The following is a 25,190-nucleotide window of genomic DNA, read 5'->3' as shown; positions in this document are numbered from 1 at the left end:
TGTGTGTGTGTGTGTGTGTGTGTGTGTGTGTGTGTGTGTGTGTTTGTGGTTGTGGTTGTAACCTCACTTAATAATTGAGGGTAATTCTGGGACCTTACCATGGATCATGGATGCTCCTGCAATTAAGTAATTTTATACTCAATTTTCTTTGTCGTGTTTACAAGTATGAAAGTTCTCGTGTAGTATTAACATGACTAATCTACTCATTTCTCTGATTATGACATGTTATTCATCATCAACCTTATGAATTGGTTCCTATAGTCTCAATAAAAACCCATATGGCTGCCACATGTACTGTATCACTTGCGCAGTGCGTCCTTCATCTAGTGAATACTTTCCCTTTTTAGGGGTTAAGAAATCACGTGCAAGGTTTTCTCAAAATCAGTGACTTTTCACTCGGCTCCAAAATACTAAGACATGCTTCCATCCTGTGTGTACTGCTAGCTGTCATCAATAATTTAGCCAGTCCTCTAAAAGGACTAATTTTGGTCCGAGAATCTAGGCAGCAGGTGTACTTTATGCTGATATGAAGTACAATTTGTAGTGAGTGCAGTAAACAAATGTTATTGGAGCACCTTACACAGCTTGGATGAGAGCTTGATTTCAGTGGTGGTTGGCCTTGGATGAAAGATATGCTAGGTCCAGAAGATTAAAGAGGGAGGCCAAGGTGGCCTTGTTGGGTAGGAGGAGGGGAAGGTGTTGATTAGGGGTAGTGTTGTATACCGGGTAATCAAGAAGTCAGTATTAATTTGAAAACTTAATAAACCACAGAATAATGTAGATAGAGAGGTAAAAACTGACACACATGCTTGGAATGACATGGAGTTTTATTAGAGGGAAAAAAATGGGGGGGAGGGGGGATTCGAATGGGTAAAGGCCCGTTGACAAATGCAGCTGTGGTGAGAATGATTTCGAAGTTCGAAGCTGCAGGTTGTTTAGACGATAGAACCCATAGTGGCCGACCGAGCACAAGGCGTAATGGTGCTGAGACAGTTCAGGAAGAAATGGAGACTGTAGTGGGTTCGTCTATGCACGGGAAGTCAGCACTCGTGCAGTTGCATGTCGCACTGGCATTCCATACACTACTCTTTGGTTGGCACTTAGGCGTACCCTCTGATGCTATCCGTACAAAATCCATCGGCATCATGAACTGTTACCTGGCGATTTAGTGAAGCAGAGGGCATTTGCGGTGAGGACATTTCAAAATATGGTAGAAGATGACGATTGGTTGAGTACCATTTTGTGGACTGACGAAGCTCATTTCATGCTTTGAGGGTCTATCAACACCCACAACTGCAGAATTTAAGCTACCGAAAATCCTAGAACTGTCGTGGAAACTCTATTGCATGACGAGAAAGTCACGGTATGGGTTGGATGTACCACATCTATCGTTATCGGGCCTTTTTTCTTCGAGGAAATGCGTGATTATGGTTTTGTAACTGCTATCGTGACGGGTGAGAGGTACACCGATATGTTACAGAATCGCATCATCCCCAGCCTAGCTGATAAACACCTCCTGGAATGTACGATGTTTATGCAGGATGGTACTCCACCCCATATTGCTTGACGCATGACAGATCTCTTGCGTGCATTGTTTGGTGATGATCGTGTGCTCAGCCACCACTTTTGTCATGCTTGGCCTCCCATGTCCCCAGACCTCAGTCAGTGTGATTATTGGCTTTGGGGTTACCTGAAGTCGCAAGTGTATCGTGATCGACCGACATCTCTAGGGATGCTGAAAGACAACATCCGACGCCAATGCCTCACCATAACTCCGGACATGCTTTACAGTGCTGTTCACAACATTATTCCTCGACTACAGCTATTGTTGAGGAATGACGGTGGACATATTGAGCATTTCCTGTAAAGAACATCATCTTTGCTTTGTCTTACTTTGTTATGCTAAGTATTGCTATTCCGATCAGATGAAGCGCCATATGTCGGACTTTTTTGAACTTTTGTATTTTTTTGGTTCTAATAAAACCCCATGTCATTCCAAGCATGTGCGTCAATTTGTACCTCTCTATCTACATTATTCCATGATTTATTCAGTTTTCAAATTTATACTGACTTTTTGATCACCCGGTATATTAGCTGTAAGATTGTGTTAGAAAGAAACCCCTTTAGAGTTGTTTGAATGAAAAAGTGGATGGCCTTTCCAGGATGTAGACCCAGATCTAGGGGCTGAAAAGTGAAGGATTTTAAACAGACTGCAGCTGTTGGAAGTGATTTTTGCCAGAGACAAGGTTAATGTCAAGGACAAGGTGGGTATGGTTTGAAGACTGAACAGTTTAGAGTTTGAGGAGTAATTGGTGGAAATATGGATCCAGAGATAGGAAGTTTTAATGTGAGACTGTTAGGGGAATACCAGATGTTAAACAGATCTTGAAGGCAAGTGTGAAGTTCTGTTTGCATATGGCAAGAATATGTTTGTGGAAGGAGGGTGGGCACTGAGATATAGGTTTAGGGTAAGTGGATACAAGAAATATGACTTAGAGTGTGAAAGAGAAACAAGAGCAGAACAAGGTGAAGAACTTCTAAAAATTGGCCACTAGCGAAATATGCACAAAATAATTTGCTGTAAAATAATGTGACAACAAGAGATAGTTGTTAAATATACCATAAAGATTGTTGAAAAGCAAGTAAGACTACAGGAAGACAGGAGAAAATCACTAGATGGTGAGGAACAGTTGTTAACCCCTTCACCTAAAAGCCCCAGTCATCTCACCTGAGTATATTTGGCAACTTAAGTAAAGACTTTCAAATAAAGAAAATTCAACTTATGTCCATTTCAGCACTGTTAGTTAAGTATTTCGCCACTAGAAAGCATCTGGTACTACATCTGTAGTCTTGTCTGTCATGTTTTGGTCTAGGTCGTTGCCACTTGATATTGTCTTTACTGTGTGCATCTTTGGATACTTGACAGCAAAATGCATGCTTTCAGACACACTTCTGTACTGTTGTTAGGCAATGCTATAGTGATCCTGAGTTTGACATTGAATTTAGCGGCTCAGAATGTTAAAAAGAATTTGATGTTACTTCATTAGAGACTGAAAGTGATGACATTTTGTCAGTTGAATGACAAGTGCTCATCAGTAGTATGAGATAAATACATCCAACGTGCTCCAGCCAGCTTCTCCAAGATTGATGTTCTTAGGGAAGCATTGTGAAATACATGGTTAGACTTCGTAGTTACACGGAAACTAAAAACGATATTGAATTTCAGGATATTTCACTTGAAGTCCAGTGCATGAGTATACTGAGGATTTTATTATTGGTGATCTTCAAAATTTTGTAACTTATTATTTTGAGTTTTAAAAGCTGTCTTTATATGTCTGCATGTAATGTCATTCATTAGAGGGTGTTTTTCATTAATAAAAAAATATTACTTTAAGCAATGAATACAGAAAATAAATTATTGAGAAACAAGGAAAAACAGTTGTCACTGAGAAAGAGAGGAGATTATTCAGTGATGGAAGTAAGTTGCCAGACAGTGAAAATAGTGTCAAATATTAAAAATAGATTGCATAACAAATAAAAATATCACCAAATAAAGAAAGCAATTGCTGGAAAAATCACCACGTGAACCTGAAAGACTTATCACTTTGTGTGTGTGTGTGTGTGTGTGTGTGTGTGTGTGTGTGTGTGTGTGTCAGCCAGGTACTCTGAATTTTTGAGTGTTATATTTACATGCACATCCATACTCTGCATACTCCTGTGAAGTGCTTGGCAGAGGATACTTTGCATTGTACCACAAATTAGGGTTTCTTCTCTTTCCACTTGCTTATGGAGCACAGGAAGAATAACTGTTTACGAATGTGGTATGAAAAGTTCTCGGAAGCACCATGCGAGGTCAGCAGTAGTGCAACGAGTTGTTTACCTGATATTCATTGGATAAAGCGTGCCACGCCTGTAAACACATGCCACGTCAGTGCTCTTGGAAGAGAGCTGTGGCAGTGACGTGGCTCTATTGTTGTTCCTGCATAGTGATTTGTGAAGATGGAAAAAATTGAGATTTAAGCAATGATTAAGTACTTCATAAAAAAAGGTATGAAAGCAAAGAACATTTATGCCGATTTCCAGAATACACAGGTTCTCTGCTCCTTCATATTCAACTGTTGCCAAGTGGACGAATGAATTTAAATTTGGTTGGGGGAGCTTAGATGATGATCCGCACAGTGGTCGGCCAAGATGTGTCACTACTCCAGAAATCATTGCAAAAGTGCACAAAATGTTCATGTAGGATGGCCAATTGAAAGTGTGTGAAATTCCTCATGCTTGCCAGATGTCATCTGAAGGGGTATATCACATTTTAACTGAAGAATTAGAAACGAAAAAAAAAATTATGTGCAAGATGGGTGACACGACTCTTGATGCTAGATCAAAAACATGTGCTGTTGCCATGGAAAATCAAACGAACCAAGGTATAAATTGTTGCCACATTCACCTTATTCACCTGATATGGCTCTGTCAGACTTCCATCACTTCCAAAAACTGAAAATTTCCCTGGGTGGACAAAGATTCACTTCAAACAAAGAATTGACAGCCAGAGTTGAGAACTAGTTTGCAGGCCTGGAGGAAACTCATTTTCGAGGTGGGCTACAGATTCCTCGACTTGCGCCATGGGGTGGTGGGGTTTCGGGTTCCGCTGGATAGGTCAGGAGTCCACTACACGCAGCAAGCGGCTACACGGGTAGCAGGGGTTGTGTGGCGTGGACTGGGCGGTTTTTTAGGTTAGATGGCCTCGGGCAAGTACAGAAAGGGCAGCAGTCTCAAAGGGTGCGGGGCAAAGTCAGGGCATGCGGGGGCCAAGCAGCAATCGGTATTGCAATTGTAAACTGTCGAAGCTGCATTGGTAAAGTACCGGAACTTCAAGTGCTTATAGAAAGCACCGAAGCTGAAATCGTTATAGGTACAGAAAACTGGCTGAAGCCAGAGATAAATTCTGCCGAAATTTTTACAAAGGCACAGACGGTGTTTAGAAAGGATAGATTGCATGCAACTGGTGGTGGCGTGTTTGTCGCTGTTTGGAGTAGTTTATCCTGTAGTGTAGTAGAAGTGGATAGTTCCTGTGAATTATTATGGGTGGAGGTTACACTCAACAACCGAGCTAGGTTAATAGTTGGCTCCTTTTACCGACCTCCCGACTCAGCAGTATTAGTGGCAGAACAATTAAGAGAAAATTTGGAATACATTTCACATAAATTTTCTCAGCATGTTATAGTCTTAGATGGAGATTTCAATTTACTAGATATAGACTGGGACACTCAGATGTTTAGGACGGGTGGTAGGGACAGAGCTTCGAGTGTCATTATACTGAGTGCACTATCCGAAAATTACGACGAGCAATTAAACCAAGTACCGACTCGTGGAGATAACATCTTGGACCTACTGATACCAAACAGACCGAACTTTTCGATTCTGTAAGTGCAGAACAGGGAATCAGTGATCATAAGGCCATTGCAGCATCCCTGAATATGGAAGTTAATAGGAATATAAAAAAAAAGGGAGGGAGGTTTATCTGTTTAGCAAGAGTAATAGAAGGCATATTTCAGACTACCTAACAGATCAAAACGAAAATGTCTGTTTTGACACTGACAATGTTGAGTGTTTATGGAATAAGTTCAAGGCAATCGTAAAATGCGTTTTAGACAGGTACATGCCGAGTAAAACTGTGAGGGACGGGAAAAACCCACCGTGGTTCAACAACAAAGTTAGGAAACCACTGCGAAAGCAAAGAGAGCTTTACTGCAAGTTTAAACACAGCCAAAACCTCTCAGACAAACAGAAGCTAAACAATGTCAAAGTTAGGGTAAGGAGGGCTATATGTGAAGTGTTCAGTGAATTCAAAAGTAAAATTCTATGTACCAACTTGACAGTAAATCCTAGGAAGTTCTGGTCTCACGTTAAATCAGTAAGTGGCTTGAAACAGCATATCCAACACTCCGGGATGATGATGGCATTGAAACAGAGGATGGCACGCGTAAAGCTGAAATACTAAACACCTTTTTCTAAAGGTTTGTCACAGAGGAAGACCACACTGCAGTTCCTTCTCTAAATCCTCCCACAAACGAAAAAATGGCTGACATCGAAATAAGTGTCCAAGGAATAGAAAAGCAACTGGAATCACTCAACAAAGGAAAGTCCACTAGACCTGACGGAATACCAATTCAATTCTACACAGAGTACGCGAAAGAATTTACCCCCCTTCTAACAGCCGTGTACCCCAAGTCTCTAGAGGAACGGAAGGTTCCAAATGATTGGAAAAGAGCACAGGTAGTCCCAGTCTTCAAGAAGGGTCGCCAAGCAGATGCGTAAAACTATAGACCTATCTCTCTGACGTCGATCTGTTGTAGGATTTTAGAACATGTTTTTTGCTCGTGTATCATGTCGTTTTTGGAAACCCAGAATCTACTCTGTAGGAATCATCATGGATTCTAGAAACAGCGATCGTGTGAGACCCAACTCACTTTATTTGTTCATGAGACCCAGAAAATATTAGATACAGGCTCCCAGGTAGTTGCTGTTTTTCTTGACTTCCGGAAGGCGTTCGATACAGTTCCGCACTGTCGCCTGATAAACAAAGTAAGAGGCTACGGAACATCAGACCAGCTGTGTGGCTGGATTGAAGAGTTTTTAACAAACAGAACACAGCATGTTGTTATCAATGGAGAGACGTATACAGAGGTTAAAGTAACCTCTGGCGTGCCACAGGGGAGTGTTATGGGACCATTGCTTTTCACAATATATATAAATGACCTAGTAGATAGTGTCGGAAGTTCCATGCGGCTTTTCGCGGATGATGCTGTAGTATACAGAGAAGTTGCAGCATTAGAAAATTGTAGTGAAATGCAGGAAGATCTGCAGCAGACAGGCACTTGGTGCTGGGAGTGGCAACTGACCATTAACATAGACAAATGTAATGTATTGCGAATACATAGAAAGAAGGATCCTTTATTGTATGATTATATGATAGCGGAACAAACAGTGGTAGCAGTTACTTCTGTAAAATATCTGGGAGTATGCTTGCGGAACGATTTGAAGTGGAATGATCATATAAAATAAATTGTTGGTAAAGCGGGTGCCAGGTTGCGATTCATTGGGAGAGTCCTTAGAAAATGTAGTTCATCAACAAAGGAGGTGGCTTACAAAACACTCGTTCGACCTATACTTGAGTATTGCTCATCAGTGTGGGATCCGTACCAGATCGGGTTGATGGAGGAGATAGAGAAGATCCAAAGAAGAGTGGCACGTTTCATCACAGGGTTATTTGGTAACCGTGATAGTGTTACGGAGATGTTTAACAAACTCAAGTGGCAGACTCTGCAAGAGAGACACTATGCATCGCGGTGTAGCTTGCTCGCCAGGTTTCGAGAGGGTGCGTTTCTGGATGAGGTAACGAATATATTGCTTCCCCCTACTTATATCTCCCGAGGAGATCACGAATGTAAAATTAGAGAGATTTGAGCGCGCATGGAGGCTTTCAGACAGTCGTTCTTCCCGCGAACCATACACGACTGGAACAGAAAAGGGAGGTAATGACAGTGGTACGTAAAGTGCCCTCCACCACACACCGGTGGGTGGCTTGCGGAGTATAAATGTAGATGTAGATCAAGGCACTGGAACATCGTTGGACCAAGGAGACTACATTGGGAAAAAAAAAAGTTTCAGTGATGTAAGTACTTTTTTTCTATTCCATTTCAAGAACTATTCAAACCGCCCTCGTAGATGCCCATGTGCTTACGGTAGTCTGATTAGGTGGTACATTTAAGCTCTTCTTCTATAGTAGTTTAACTTAGAACATTAGGAGATCACATTTGATTTTCTTTGTGCCATGATGAAAGTAACTTATCAGGTGAGATGTTACAGTGCTTGACTACTGCTAAGGAACAACTGACACCTGCAGAGGGGAGGACGCATTAACTGCAGCAAAGCCTGTGCATGAACACTAAGTTTGCATTGGACAGTTTATGCAGTATTGTGTGACAAAAGTTGTTGTGGAACTGATTAGTGCAACATTCTGTGCAGTACAGCAACATGTCTGCAAGACATCATTTGAGTGCTTATGAGTATGGGTGAGCAGTTGGGCATTTCGAAGCCAGTCAGTATCATTATGGTGGCCACAGTAATGGATGTGTTCAAAAGTGTCATCTCACGATTAAAAAAGGTCATTAGAAGTAGAAATGCTATGTGAAAGCATGCCAGTGGGCATAGACAGAGCACCACACTGCAAGATGGTCGATGTATACCCCTAGTTGCGGAAAGGAAAAAGACATCTCACTCCTAGGCAGATTGCTGCAGACCTTGTGGTTGCTACCGGTCCAATTGTCTCTGCCAGAACAATTTTCCGGTGATTAAATCAGGCTGGTTTGCATGCTCGGAAGCCTATTAAATAGTTCCCGTTTCAACCACGCCAGCGTCGAGAAAGAGTTCATTGGTGGAGGGAGCATGTTAGTCAGGGTCGGCATCAGTGTCCAGAGCGATTTTCTCTGAAGAATCCTGCTTCACTATGGCAACTGGTACTGGCTAATAGTTGGTGTGAGAGGAAGGGTAACATGTTACCCACCACAAAATGTTCATGAACATCATGAGTATGGCCTAGATGCCATGGTGTGGGGAGGCATTATGCACGATGGCTGAAGACTGCCTCATATCCTTCCATGAGGTACTGTTAAAGCACAGTGGTATTGCAGGGAGATTATTGTTTATCACATTTGTCTGTTTAGAGGTTGCAGTAGGTCCTACTTTCTGTTTATGGAAAACAATGCCCACCTACACAGGACTGCTGAGGTGTGGAATACACTGGAAAGTGAAATTTGGAACATATGGAATGGTCAGTGTACTCCCTAGCTGTAAACACTATAGATTGTGCCTGGGGTGCTCTTAGCAGATGTGTTTATCAATGAACACTGTGTCCTCAAACCACGCGAGAAGTTAAAACCATCTTGAGAAGGGAGTGGGACAATATCACCCAGTAGTTTGGTAGCCAGAATGAATAACAGGTGCAAAATGTAATTTTATTAAGTAGAAACCAAACTTTTATTGTAATTAGCAATGTATAATAGTTGTTCACTTTTCAGTTTTTTTCCCTCTTTTGCTTTTTTTCTGAACTGGTAGCAAAATTGTTTTTTCCCCTCATATTATCTTTCAATCAACTATTTGGGCAAATGTCCTCAAAGTGAGGGCGCATTCTGTATTACTGTAAAATAATGAAGTATATCTCATTTATTTTAATTTTGTCCATTATGTGATCACAGTTGCAAATTAATAATTTAAGTGTGTACAGGATAGCTCAGCTCAATTACAAAAAAAAAAAAAAAAGCTGCATCATTTGCATATATTTTTGTTATTCAGTACATTGTTAGCTGAGTTGCCACTAAAATGTGAATGTGTTGTGAAATATTAGCTGCAGAATTTAAAATGTGGTAAGGTCATCAAAGGAAGTAATTTAGTATTCAACTGAAATTTTATTTCTGTGCAGGTTTTCCCACACGAGGGCTTGGTAAGTGTAGTTCGCAACGTCTTCGACTTTGACAGCTACAGTCCAGAGGCACAGGAGACTGTTATACAGATACTACAGAAGCACGGAATTCCCATGGGTGCCAGCCCATCAGACATCCGTCTAGCAAGAGAGTAAGCAATTCACTCAGAAGGTGGCTGCATCAAACAAACTGAGAGAAAGTGTCTGTACTTCACAAGAGAGTTTGAAAACCCGTTGCCCATTCTCATATTTCCTACCACCTACTAAGTGTTAATAAAATATTAGCTTTTGTTGCAACAGTTTTTCTGTGTAATATTTCTCTTTGTATTCAGTATTATGTGAAATCTGTCAATAAAATTACGTAAACTCACTTTTCCTTAAATCATTTTTTACTTTTTTTCTCTTTTAGCTCATAGTCATAAACCAATTTGATGTAATAACAATAATAGAAAAGTCTTACATTCAGAATCCAGTAACTTACTTACAAATATTGTGGGGAAACTGATTTTACAAAAATACGTCTCTTATAGATATAACACCCACTTTTGCCCTGTTTGTGGATGCCGCTGGTAATGGCATGGACATTTCTCTCATATAAATTTGTGATACCTCATAGTATCCTATATTTTTTGACATCTTGTCCAGTATTTGCTTCTTCTTCCCTGTAATTCTGGCACTGCCAATCGTTCTCGTTTATTCCTCTTGTTCTTTGCCATATATATGAAATTTCAGCTGTCTTTCTGCCGTTCGTCTCCTCTGGTTTTCAGATAGTGTCTCTTTTCCTTTTGCTAGTTTTCAAAGTTAACATTTGCCTGCCTTTTAGTTTGTATTTGTATGCTTCCTGTAAAATGTAAGCCTTTTATATCTTTACTTAATCATTTTAATTTTGGGTATTATCTTCTTACAGATCCCAAAGATCTAACAACCCACATATAATTAAGTGTATGTTCCATTCGTGTTTCTTGTATGTGGTGCTACACTGATTTAAAGGATGACAAAACACAAAATACTCACTCCAAAGAATAAGTTTTGTTATTTACAAGATTTTTCAGTAAGATTGATAGTGTTTCCAACTGAGTTAAAAGAAATATTTTGCCTGCTGACGTAATTACCTTCAGATTCTCCAAGCAGTGATTTTGGTCTGGATTTGAACCATGTTAGTTGGAGTCCATGCAGTGTGCACAAATAAAATGACTGTTCAGGATACCTTTAGAAAATGCCTAGATTAGTATTTGAAATATTTGTATGCAAATTAGAATTGTCAGTTAACTGAAAACTCAAAAACATACATCCAGATTTTCATATTTGTAAGTATATTTTTGACTTATATCACAAGTTAATTTATTGATGAGCAAAACCACAAGCGTACACAGTGCTGCTCAGAAATTCATAAGAAATTTATTTATAGCATAGTACAACTTTAACTTGGTTATATTCCATTCCATTTCTCATCATTATATTACCATCTCTGAATTGAAACGTTATGTCATAGTGGTGTGTGTTCTGATCATGTCTAACCTGGCAAACTAATACTTGGAGATAAGCAAATGCAAATATGTGTTATGAGGAGGATTTGTATACTCTTCTCCAGTGGCTTATTTTGTTAAGCATTCCCAGAAAAAATGAGTTTGAATTTGTCAAGTACACAGTTCTAATCTGCCTAGTAAGCTAAATCATAACAAAGAAATTGACATTGTGCAAAATAAAGTGAATTGATTCAAAATATGCTTTTTATAAGAAACGTAAAGCGAATCATTTTCTTTAACAAAATAAAACAAATGTTGATAGCTAGAAAATGTATGGTTACAGTGAACTGACGTCTTCTTGGAATGTCAAAGGATGCTATTCAAGGAAGAAAAAATTAGAATCATTGCACAATATATCACAGAATATACATTTTGGATATATTGATGGCTAGCCATATCCATTTTTGATCTGAATGGCTTGTTTAGAAATTAGATAATAAAAGAATAAAATTTTGAATTTAGATTTGAAATGGAAAATGAAATTTGGAACTTGATGTTCAACTGGATCTACAGTTTTTATTTTCAGACAGTCACTTACTTTCTACAGTCTTCCACAGTGCCAGTTAATAGTAATTGGGATATGTGTAAAGAATGTTTTTGAGATGTTGTAATATGACTGATAAAGCCATCTTTATTTACATTCTGCAGTCTGTCAAGTACAGCTATTAATGATACATTAAGTGTTTTAAATGTCATACTAAGGTAGCTAATGTATCATTTGTGTCAGAACTGGATTGTAAACAAATTGTAACTTTTTTGTTTTGTTTTTATGAACTATTTACATGTGATTAAATGCAGCTTATCGTTCAGTAACTAGACATGACATAGTATGTATGATAAATTTTAAGGAAATCTCTTTCATCTATTGAAGCCAATACATGAACTGTAGATGTTTTTAAACTCTGCCATGAACCAAAAAAATTACATTTGCTCTAACCAGAACAAATGAGATGTGTCGAGCTACAAAGTGTTCTTAATTGATATTTGTAACAAACAACTGATTTTACTCCTGACTACCTCTAAATATCAAGTGCTATAAAGCTTTGTGATTCAGAGGGGATTTCTGCAGCTGAATATAATGCATCCTCCATGCAATATGGCTAGTTTTTTCAGTTACAGCACTAGACAATAAGTGATTTTTGTGTAGCATATTAATTTTCTCTGTGAAGTTCCTTAGGTTTAGGGGTGACCATAGTTTTAACTGTTTTCTGTCATGGGCAGACAAAAGTGGAAGAGGTTTAACCCATGACAAGACCTGCCATAAGGCAGAATACCATACTACTACTACTACTACTACTACTACTCTGTCATTACATGCCAGCTAAATGATCAATTGACAACAGTATTTCATTTCCAGAATGTCTCCAGAAGAAATAAACAAGCCACATGCAAAAGCACATGTAGGCATTTCTTTCCTCCTGTTTTGCTTCTGCAAGTACTTTATGCTGAAGTCTGCTGCCCTTGGAAAATATACAATCGAGTTTCAGAAGTGATGGTCAATATTCAGGGATATGACAGGAATGATCATTCAAACAAAAAGGTCAGGTAAACATGGGCTCTAAAATTCTATGAGAAATTCTTGATCTTTGATACTGTGAAACAAATCTCTTCTAATGCAAGCTCTTTGCTTTCCATATTTTGGAAAGTGGTACTATGGACCAAAAGAAGAAAAAAATGGACAGCATACATGTGCTGTAAAATGCATACTGTTAGAGGTATGAGCATTTGCTCATCTTTGCTACTTTGGAACACAACTCTTTTAATGAACAAGTGTTCATAACTTTTAAGGTATGCATTATAGGGTCCATGTTTACTGGACTTTTTTTCTTGTTTTGGTCCATACTACCACTTTGCAAAATATGGAAAAGAAAGAGCTTGCAGTAGAAGAGATTTGTTTCACAGTATCAAAGATCAAGAATTGCTCATAGCTCTTAAGATATGTGTTTTAGAGCCCATGTGTACTTGACTTTTTTTGTTTCGAATAATCATGGGTTCATATCCTTCAATATTGACCATTACTTACGACACATCCTGTAGAAGACCGCATTGTACTCATTACAAGATGTTTAATTTCTAAAATTTTAGGTGCTGGAACACACCTCTTCAGCCCCTTGTGGTTTTTGAAAACTTGTGATAAAAAGTATAATGAGAAATCATTTTTTACAAACTACTGTTCTGAAATTCAAGTTTTTAAAACCTAATTTCTTATAATCAGAGCAATACAACCACAGTATTTAATATGAACTACAGGTGCTATGGTCTGTCCCTATAGCAGTGTCGCTTTGCTCCCTAGCTCTGCTAGATATATATCGGCACCAGTCAGTAGTCTTCTTGAGTGTGGCATCATGTTTTTAACTGATGGCAGCTGCAGCGTTCAACAGTTGCATTGTAGCTGCTCAGTGAGCAAAAATTTTGTGCATTGACTTGTATATCTAGGTTTCAAAAAAGCTAAAAATTAAATTTCTATAAACTTAAATTTCTCATTGAGATTTCCACACATTAACATGATTTTCTAGTTACACAGCACCTCACCCATGCTCCTGTTCATCGCATTATGTTGTATACTGTTTTAAATCTCTGGTGGTGACTTGTTCTAGTAAGTTAAAAAAAAGTCCGTTGAGGTACTGAAAAATCATTTTGGCCAAAATTATGCGGCGATTACAAGCATAGATAAACTGTAAACATATGACCAGATATCAGAATGGTGTCTACTATTTCAAATTTCTTACAGAATGCTATCTTATTGATCAATAAACTAACAGCATAACTGACAGTGTTTTTTGTCACATTTTCATGTGGTAGGAATAATGATTAAATTATGCAATATTGTAGTGCCAGTGTTATTCTGAATTATGATGTAAAGTTCCTTCGAACATGCATGCATGTCAGAAGGGACAGGCTCTGAGATGACTACAGTCACCATGAATACATGAAATGTATCCACAGTTATGAATATGGACTACCACCAGCTGTATAATGGAATGATGACAATGAAAATTTGTGCTAGACTGGGACTTGAATCCGAATTTCCCCCTTATTGCAAGCAGTCACCTTACCATTTAGCTACCAGAGCACAACTCATGATTAGACCTAAACTTTTATAAGTTGTCAACCATGTGTCAACATCCTGTACTTGTACATGAATTATGTATATTCTCACACAGGGGAGATGTTTTACTTGAAAGTTGCTTACCCAGTGTCAGCAGATAACGATGCAGTGCCTGTGGTACTCCGAATTACGATGTAAAGTTCCTTGGGAGATGCGTACATACATAATATACATAATGGTTGTACAAGTCCAGGATGTTGCCATATGGTTGACAATGCATGGAAGTTTGTGTCTGGCCATGAGTTGTGCACGAGTAGCCAAATGGTAGCATGACCGCTCGCGATAAGAAGGAAATCCAGGATCAGTCCTGGCCCAGTACAAATTTTCATTGTTGTCATTCCATTAGACAGCTGATGGCAGTCCATAGTCGCAACTGCAAAAACATTTCATGTATTTAATGACAATATTATCACTGCAACAAATGTTGCATAGGTATGTCATACACATCACATTGTGTTTGGACTCTTGTAACTGGCATGAGAGGTAAGGTTTTCAATTAGTTCATTTTTTGCCGTTTTTTAGAGAAAGATAGTAAAGTGGTGGTTGTGAATGATATAAGAGCTCGTCTCTTCATAAGTAAAACAAAAACAAATTCACTTTAATAGATATAGCCCCATTCTCTATGTTGGAAAACACTTATTACTCCCATCTGCCAGGAGGTTGATGTTCCACTAAATGGGATATGATGAAAGGAACCCATAGACAAAATGGGATACTGGCATTATCCTTTAAACTGACTGATTCAGTGATTACAGTTATACAGTCACAGTGATAGGAAAAAGACACTCATTGAAGACATGCGGGGAAAAATGGGCTAACTCACAGTATTTATAAATGTAGAGAAATGGGGTTGCATAAATGAGGCTGGAAGAAAAATATCGATCTATTGTATTCTTATGTTTTAAACAGAAATCCATGCAGTAGGACCAGTTACTGTGTCTGATCTTTCATATCCTTTATATTGGAATGTAACATGAAAAATAATAATCAATAAAGAAGTACAATAACACTTAACTGTAGTAAAAAAGTACTGTAAAAGGGGAAATTAGAGGTAACAAAACATGTATGGCTCAACTAGATTGAGCTAATGGCCACTACCATATTCTGATGTTGCAAGACAATGCACATATTGATGAAAGTAAGGACCATAACAGAATTATAAGTTTTTGAATATTATGAGTCCATTTTCAGATTTTCATTGGCATTGGTAGACTGTTTAACCGCAAAGTTCTGTTTTGATTCTAGTTCTTTCTTTTTCTGATTTTTCTCACATGAAATTCGCATCTTAAGGTGATATCAAAGCCAATATTGAAAAACTGTTGTTGCTGTCTTTGCACTTATCTTGATAAAGACTGTACGTTTTTGCTAATGTTTAGATCTGTACACAGATACATGATGTTGGGATTCTTTTACCTGGATTAGTGACTTGACTGCATAGGAAAACTATTTACTCATACGTGAGTCCATGCACACTCGTGGTCCTCTTCGTTGCATTTATGCGGGCAACTGTTACCTCTCCCCCACTTATCCACTTTAAATGAAATATTTAGCTTTTAATGCCAAGTTACATACAAATTTATCAATGTGAGTGTGTGTCTGGTGTTTTGTTGCCTAATGAAACACAGAAACTAAATTCAGGAGTCCCAGATGTTTTCTTTTGTTGACTCACACGGAATAGGTGTCCACTGCTTATACCGAAGATTGCTAGACAAGCTTTCTTACAAATCTGAATGTCTACTTCACCTACAGTAACCTTATAGATATTGGCTGTCTGTCGCCCACTCCTCTCTGGATCATCAGTTTACCTCCACTTCACAGGATTCATATTCACACACCCAAATATATAAGAATTTTGAAAATCATTGTTACTTAGATTTTGGAAATAACAAAACAACTTCTCCTGTGTACCTGCAGGTACAATCTCAAAACATTTTCTTGCGTAGGCTCAATCTGTATCTTGTGATTTTACCCTTTTCACTACATCTTTATAATTACTGTACTCTTTACCACTGTTGTGCTTCTTGTTCTCAACTTCTTTGCACCAGTTCTGTGGTTTACACTTCCTCTTTTGACAATTTCCATTGATTTTTCACACTTTCATCAAAGTTTCCCATTTCTACATTCACCATGTTCGTTTTTTGTATTCAGTACTGAATGTGCCAACTGAACACTTCAAACATGCTAAAATAGGTTCATAAAGTGATTAATATTATATATTACACAAGGATTATATTTTGTGTTTACACTTTTATTAATGCCAATATAATCTATCTTAGCCCCCAAACCTTTTCAAACTACAGTTAATTATTTGGTGTTTGTTTATCATACAGCACCGTATTGGGTATCCTGTTACTCAGCTGGTCAGCTTCTTTCCTTTGGAGGGAAGCCATGTTGTAGCGGAAGGTTAGCCCATTTTTGACATTACAGTAATCGTATCTAATGAAATGAAGAAATTCTCTGCATTATATTACATCGTAATGTGGTATTTAGGGGTGACACCAATGTCAGTTTTGATAATTCCTATACCAGCAACAGATGGCAGCACTTATCTCTAAGTTTTTACATTTGAGGGTTAGCCTGTTTTCCTGCGCATGTCTTTTATTGTAGCAGTGTGCTTCTGAATGAAAACCTTAGATTTCATGATGCATGCGTTAATAAGATGCGTTGATAGAAATCCAGGTAGGATGTGTAGGACCATCTGTTATTTCCTCCAGATCTTGCAAAATTTGGTTAAAGCAAATTTGCTACTACATTGAAAAATTATACAATGGAAAATCCAAGATGGAATAACAACAATGCTCTGAAAAGGGTACTTTGCTACTCAGAAAATAGAGATGATGTTGCGTTTTAGATCTGTACAACAAAAAGACTTCTATAGATTTAAGCTTTTGGCAACAAGGCCTCCTTCTAAAGTAGAAAGCACACACACATTTCACAAGCACAACTCATATATACATAACCTCTGTCTCTGGCTGCTTAAGCGCCAGAAGCTTAAATGTATTACAGTCATTTTGTTGTGCCTCTGTGATTCAACATTACCTTTATACAGTGAGTAGCAATCTGTCCTGCTCCAAGGAAAAAGTTTGAAACACAGTACAAGAATATTTGAATGCAAAAAGGTAAATCTATGCCCTTTCATGGCAAAAGTGCAGTGAGTCATGTCTGCCAAACCTTAATGCAAACTATCTGCAAATTTAATGTAATGAATTTATGACTTCCGATTAATTTTTTTAGCTTGGCTATAGTCTTACAATGGACAAGACACCTATGTCGCATTCTGTGGTTGTATGAGGCTTGTAATTTAACAGTGAATATTTGATTTCATAAATAACACATAAGTTGTGTAGGAAAGTAAATTGTGCACATAATTTTCAGGTAAATAGAAGAAATGGAGTCAGTGCCTTAAATATTGTTGTTCATATGAATGTAATTAACTTTTTTTTATCATCTTGTGGAAGTATCATCTATTGTGAACATAATAGAAAGAACATCCAGTGGAGCCTGTATAGTAGCAAGTGATATGATGGGCTACACAGTGACTTAAAGAGTACAAATGTATAAGTGTAATCGGTACAGGTCTTGGTTTTCAAATTGAGAGTTAATTCAAAATTATATAGAAGATGTCATCAGTTTTTAGTTAATTACATGTTGTAGTGAGACTACTTTGCTTCTTAGTTATGTGAAGCAATGGGGAATTGTTGCAGATTCCCAATGTCAGCACCTCAACTTACTGGGGAGTGGAGGTTATTGTCTTCTGCTGGTCGACAAGTATCTGTTGAGGAGCATTTTGTGAAGACTGGACGTCCGAGCCGAGTGGCCACTCGCACATATCCCTTGGATGTTGTGCAGGCACGTGGTGCAGTTTTCACAGAGTTGCAGTCATACTGGGCTTTACCTTTGGAGGAAACTAGCATTGTAGCAGGGCTCACAGTTACCAAAGGTGAGTACACCAGCACTATGTCTTCAGCTCTAGCAGGCAGGGTAAAAAGGCATTTTGATAAAAACAAATCAAAGTAATTTGTAATTTTTCCCTTTTCTGTTCCTCTTCATCTGTCTCTGCTACAATGTTTCTAAAATTAAAAATATTTCTGTATCTTCTTCATTTCCTAAGCAGTTGACTTTGCTGCTTTATTTCACGTGGTGTACCTTAGTGTTTTTAAATATACTATATTCTTAAGCTACATTTCTTACCTTGTGAATCTGTTTCTTTGACTTTTTGCCCTGTTCCTTTCTAATTCTGTGTCTGACTTTACTCTCCATTTTGTTCCTGAATGCTTTAAGATTGCCACACCCTATACAGTTTGCATATTGTGTGATAAAATATACCCAAATATATTGTTAGTCCTATTTGGTACTTGACAAATCTATTTTCTGTTTAAAAAATGGTTCCATTCCATGCTGGACGCCTGGCACAGCAACCGGTTACGAATTTCGTGAAATAATGCAGTCTGCAACTGAGACTGTCTTATTTTGCTTTTTTAAGTATTTTCTGTTTGTTTCCTTCCACATACATACATTCTGAAGTCTTATGTTAAAGACAAATGTGTTCTTCTCTGCAGTTTCCTATTTTATGATGTCTGTCAAGTCAGGCTGGTTGTGTGGTGTGATTTCTGCTGTCTTAACCAAACTTTTCCACTGAAGTATATTTCCTTTGATGTTTGCCCTACATTTGTATTAAAATTTCTCCTTACACTGGTCTACAAATTTGTACTTTGCAATTTTGTATCAATTTTGGTGATTCTCATGTTTTTCTTTCTATGTTAAGTTAAATAGTAGTGTTTCCCTTCTATCACAACCAGCAATAGTCAGCTGTCACAATGGCATCCCATTGGCCCTGGTACCTTCATTCCATTTCTTTAACGTCTTGATGGAATCTTTCTCCCTGTTCCTTACTTGTAGCACAGATTTTGTTGAAAATATGTGTCATTGGAACCCAGGAAGTGCTTATTTCCCAAAAAAATATTTTCAGCTTATTTACAGTGTATCCAAGCTCATCTTTTTATACCTTTCTTTTTGTTTTCAAATGTTTTATCTTTCATTAGTTTCTGCCGGCCGGTGTGGCCGAGTGGTTCTAGACGCTTCAGTCTGGAACTTCGCAACCGCTACGGTCGCAGGTTCGAATCCTGCCTTGGGCATGAATGTGTGTGACGTTCTTAGATTAGTTAGGTTTAAGTAGTTCTAAGTTCTAGGGGACTGATGATCTCAGATGTTAAGTCTCATAGTGCTCAGAGCCATTTGAATCATTTTTCATTAGTTTCCAAATGTCAGGTCTGATGAACACTCTTACTTTCAGCATTGCTTCTTATTGATGTGGAAACTTATTAGACACGTACTTAAAATTGTCACTGTCTTCAGGTAAAGCTTTAATAAATTATTTCATAATAGTAAATGTTATCTGAAGTGGAGGCAGGAGATTTCACTCGTACACAAAAGAATCAGATAATATGTTTTCCCTTTTAATGTTATACTTGAATAGATTTTGTAAGTCCACTGCTTGTCTTTTGTATGACTGTCCCATTCATGTAGGATGCTGGACTTCTTGTTACAGCCGCTTTGTAATTAAGCTTGTCCAGAATAAATCTTAAAGGATCCTACGTCTCTTTCAAATTTACTGAAGATCCAAGAGGTGTGGAAGCATATTTGTTCCCATTGTACCGGACAGCTTTGAGACTTTTTTGTGAATAATTGATAAAGAATATCCAATCTTGTGCCTTGCGTTGAATTCCCAACATTAGCATCAAACCAGGAAAACTGGAGCAGTATACGATGTCATCTTGAGAAAAATGAGAAACAAACTTTTTCTCTATTTCTGAATCAAGACAGATAAGTTCCAATGGCCAACTAGCACTTTTACTACAATCTAGAGGATAAAAACTGTTATGTTTTTGGAATGACTAGTCTCTGATCAAATTGTTCAATTCAGACAGGGAAAACAATTTTGCCTCACAACAATCCTTGATTCTGTGAAATTAGCAGAACTGTCGTGTGTCTCATTCCTTGAAAGTGGATGCACATCACACTTCCTTGACTCTCTCTCTCTCTCTCTCTCTCTCTCTCTCTCTCTCTCTCTCTCTCTCTCTCTCTATCTCTATCTATCTATCTACCCATTTAGTCAGTTCTGACTCTCTGTGATCCCATGAACTAAGACACACTAGTTTCTTCTGTCCTGCACTTTCTCTCACTGACTTTCCAGTTCAGAATCTGTTACTTCTGTGCTGCCATTGGTTCATCTCTCATCCTTTGTTGCCCTCTTCTTCATGTGTCTTCGATATTCCCCAACATTAATGTCTCTTCGATCAAATCATGTTTCCTCATAATCTGTCTGAAGTATGTCAGTGTTTGTTTCAGTTTCAGGCTTTCCAAGCAGCAATACGGTGTAATAATGACCTATTCATTCGCTTTACAATCTGTAGAATGCTAAGACGTTTCCTCCAACACCAAAACTCAAAGGTGTCTATTTTATGCTCTTCAGCCTTTCTTTTGGGCCACGTCTCACATCTATACATCACTACTGGAAACACAGTAGCCCTTACTATATGGCTCTTTGTTTTTAAAGTTATGTCTCTACTCCTTAAAACATTGTCAAGGTTAGACATTGCCTTTCTGCAAGGTAACAAGTCTCTCTTGATTTTATGGTTGCAGTCACCATCAACAGAAATCTTAGAGCCAAGATAACTGAATGTAGAAAGTATCTCAATTCTTTCTCCTCGTATGTGCTATGAAGTGGTAGGTGTAGTTGCCATCATTATCATTTTCTTGACATTTATTGTTAGAGCAGCCTTTTCACTTTCTCCTTTCAGTTTCAGTAAGAAGATCTTTAACTCTTCTTCACTTTCTGCTATTAGTATTATATCACCTGCATATCCAAAATTAGACTGTTTTCCATAGAGATTTTTCCATAACAGCAAGGTTACCTATTCATGTCAGTTCCAGAGAGCAGACATAAAGGCATATACAATGTAGCTTATACACTTCTCAAATCAAGCTTTAGTGTTGTTTAACTGAATTTGCTATGTTTGAATCGTAATGACTGTGGGATGCTAGTAAAATTGTGAAGCATATACACAGTCCTCAATTCTTGTGTATCAGTTTTGAGTTACGATCTAACTACCTTCTAATAATTATTTTAACTTAGTCTCCCTAAATTTTTGTTGCTTTATATTTTTGTTCTCAGAAAGTAGTAAGGCCACTTGTCCAGAATATGAAGAAAGTAAAGGACAGCAATTGACATGAAAGCTGCCATAGGGAAGAATAGGTTATTCACTTGCTACATTCAACAGAAGGAAGCTTCTGTTAGTTCTTACCACACTTTTGTTTTCAGTATCTCCTGTACTCTTTTGTTGGTTCTTTTATGAATGCACTTATCACCAAATATTATTGCATTTTCCTTTCATCCTTTGTTACTTCCAGAGGAAGAAATCTTTTTCTAAAAAATATAATTTTGTATAATTATATTACCCCACCCTGTCAAAGCTGTCACACATTTGGGATGCAATATGTCATTTTGATGTACCAAGACAGGCCACACAAAATACACTGTAGTGCAAAACATAAGAACAAAAGAAACTTTCACCAAGTAACATAGCTCAGTGAAATTTCGACCATGTATAGAAAGCGCAGCTACAGTATAGTACGGGAGGTAATAGAAATAAATATGCTATGGGAAAAGACAATGATTATACTGAAGTCACCGTGATTCCTGATGGTTCCTTGAACTTTACAAAAGGTGGGACATGATTCTTAATATGGTGTGTGATCACTGGTGGCAGTCCATGCTGCAACATGCTCCTATGCTAGCCACAGTGTCGTTAAGGAGTTTTAGAGGTAAGGCATTCTATTCCTACACCAGCACCGTTGACTACTGCTGTATTGTCATTGGTCTGTGTGGATGTGCTGTAGTATCTCTCTCCAATGCATCCCACATGTGACTGATGGGATTTAAGTCATGGGAACTGGCAGGCCGAATATCCTCTTGTTCCACGAGTTCCTCCACTTACACTTTTCAATGCGGTTGCACATTGTCAACCAAAAAAATGAAGTCAGGGCTGAATGCAACCATGAAAAGACGCACATGGGGAAGGAGTACAGTGTCACAATAATGTTGATTGATGAGTGCACCATGTTCAAAGATTTGGAGCTCAGTACCCACATGCATCGTAATGCCTCCTCACACAATCACACATGGACCACCAAAATGATCGTGTTTAACTGGATGTAACAAAATATGGTGAGAGTTGGGAACATGTAATGCATCCAGAAACATTGTGTAACATGATCGTTTTGGCAGGTACAGGTGTTATGATTTGGGCAGCCATAATGTGACAGGGGATTCTGTTGGTTGCTCAGTTGTTTTTCCAGATTGTGTCTTCAAGGTCCGCCTGCCTCAGACTTTCGCTGTCATTGATGCAGAATTGTCTGCGATCTTGCGGGCACTGGAGCACATGAGACATTCTTCCTCTCCTAAATTTCTTGTCTGTTCCGATTCACTCAGTGCCCTTCACTTATTGCAACATTTGTATCTGGCAGACAAAACTGTCCAGACCATCCAGGATGCCCTCCTGCGACTACAGCGACTGGGGAAGGATGTAGCTTTCTGCTGGGTTCCAGGGCATGTTGGCATTGCTGGGAATGAAAGGGCAGATCTCGCAGCCAAGGAGGCGTGTCTCGCCCCACAAGTATCTCAGTGTGCTATCCCCTTGCACGCACTCAGCTCGCTGTTGAGCTCACGGGTTATGCGTCGCTGGGAGGATGAGTGGCTAGAAGTGACTGACAATGAGCTCCGTATAGTCAAGCCCACAATGCGTGTGTGGTGTACTTCCTTTCAGCCCCATTGATGGGACGAGGTTCTCCTCACTCGGCTTCGAATAGGCCACAGCCCTATGTCGCATGGCTACCTGCTCCGGCAAGAGGACCCTCCAATGTGTGGTGCTTGCGGCGTCCAGGTCACTGTGCGCCACGTTTTATTGGATTGCGTTTTATTTTCTGACCAGTGGGCCACAGCTGACTTGCCAGCGGACCTGCCATCTCTTTTAGGCAACACTCGGACGAATGTGGCTAAAGTTTTAAAGTTCTGTGCCATGTCAAATGTTTTTACAAAGATTTTAGGGAGAGGATTTTAATTTGCTATCTGTGTGGCATCCTAGCCCATATTTTATGTAAGTGGCCAGCCAATAACAATTTCCTGTGACATTCTTGTTGCTATGTTTCCCCTTTCCTTAGGTTTTACTTTCTTATGTAGCATTTTCCTTCTTTTCGTCCTTTCTTTGAGTGTGTGCTTTAGTTTTCTTAGGTCTGTCCACGTTCGTTCCTTTTAATGTGTGTTAGGGCGCTGATGACCTCGATGTTGAGCGCCCATAAGCCCCAACACACCACCACCATAATGTGACATGCGTGTACTGACTTCCAATTCGTCGAACATGGTACACTCATCAGTCAACATTGTTGTGACACTGTACTCCTTTGTAATGTGCATGTTTTCAGTGATGCATTCACTCATGAGTTCCTTTTTAAGGATGACAGTGCTCAATCACATCAAACAGCACAGATGGAGGAACTCTTGGAACAAGAGGATATTGAGGGATTGGCCTGATCTTTCCATTCCCTGGCCTTAAATCGTGCATATGTGGGATGCATTTGGGAGGTGCGCTGCAGAACGTCTGCATGCACCAGTTGCATCTTTCTTTCAGTTACGTTACATATTATACTGTAGCACTTCTTTCTATGAGTAGTCCAAATTCCATCATGCTGTGTTGCTTGGCAGTGACATATCATACAAAACTTATTTTGTCCTTAAGTTTTACACGCTGGTGTATATCCAGAATGAGTAAGTATGTCGATGTCCATACCTGAGTATGTGTTTGCTTACATTTGGAACAGTATGACAGATGTGTGTGAAACCTCTTCTCATGGTCGCAGACAAAAATTGTGGTGTTATTACCTTGTTACAATTTTATCAAGTTCCACACATGTTGTCATCATTGAAATGCATTTTGCAGACCCTTTGCAAAACCACAGAAAAAAGTTACATAGCTACAGCAAGATTCAGGATCAAAATTTTGCAGCTAATATTTTAAAAATTATTTGCATATATCATTTGAGATATATTAGAAGTATCCTTTTGAGGTGCCTCACTTTGTAGAATCCATGAGTTTTTGCTGTAATGAAATTCCATGAAAGATTGTAAGCTGAAGAAGGGACATTAGAGATATAATGCCCACGGGGCATTAGAGATATAATGCCCTGCTAACATTGACGAAATTAAATGCAGCATGAGCTCAACAAGGTTTAGGAAGAAGATCATCTGTGACATTCTGTAAAGAACATTTGTGACATTTGCGTCAACAATTTAGAGAAACAGTGGAGAAACGGTATTGGAATACCCAAAATTGTGATTTGAACTCCATTATCTTTACTACTGAAAAGTCACTTGGTAACTGTGCTCTGAAATTTGATCTCTTACTTTGACAGCTGATGTTTTATAATCAAGGCAGTATGAACATCAGCTAATGGAGAGCTTAGGTAGATCACTCGACATGAATGCCAGAAATCTAGCTAACAATGTTGTTACAGCTCACACTTTGAAACTGTTGCAGAGGTACTTATTATTAACTTGTGATAAATGTGAATTATTAATACATGTTTGTGGCCATTGTTTTCCTTTTTTGAATGGGTGCCTCTTTTTGATAGTAATTAAGTATAGTCCATCATTTTTGTGACAAGTAAATCATGACTTTTTCAGATTCCAGCGACAACATGATGCATGACCATATTCATGCTCTGCTGTCGAATCCACTGAGACTGATGACAATGCAGCCAACAGGCAGCACAATCAGTGAAGTTCCCTTGCAAGGTACCATCACACCAGTGAGGGGTGCAAGACCACAGTATACGCTTGCTCCCGTGTGCACCACAGGCAACTATGTCCTTGTGCATGAGCAGTCAGTGAGTCATCCTCAATCTCAACTTCTGTAATTTATATCTTTCTTCAAACATGGCATTACTGAAGTATTGATGAAGCTATTAATTCTATTACACACTTATTTCTTATTAGCAACAAATTCTGTTCCTATATTAT

The 25,190-nt window shown here is 38.6% G+C and overlaps 1 protein-coding gene across 1 annotated transcript in view; it reads left to right on the top strand.

Moving 5' to 3' along the window:
- LOC126281271 (von Willebrand factor A domain-containing protein 8) overlaps window positions 1-25,190 on the top strand; it is a 261,118-nt gene that overhangs the window by 145,608 nt on the left and 90,320 nt on the right. The window contains exons 19-21 of the mRNA XM_049980095.1: window positions 9,482-9,633; window positions 17,821-18,056; window positions 24,855-25,057. Of these exons, the coding sequence (XP_049836052.1) occupies window positions 9,482-9,633; window positions 17,821-18,056; window positions 24,855-25,057 (591 nt within the window). The remainder of the gene's footprint in view (window positions 1-9,481; window positions 9,634-17,820; window positions 18,057-24,854; window positions 25,058-25,190) is intronic.

Source organism: Schistocerca gregaria, chromosome 7 (genome assembly GCF_023897955.1).
Source record: "Schistocerca gregaria isolate iqSchGreg1 chromosome 7, iqSchGreg1.2, whole genome shotgun sequence".
Lineage (NCBI taxonomy): Eukaryota > Metazoa > Arthropoda > Insecta > Orthoptera > Acrididae > Schistocerca > Schistocerca gregaria.
Note: the sequence above shows the minus strand (reverse complement) of the source record. Positions and strands in the feature narration are given on the sequence as shown.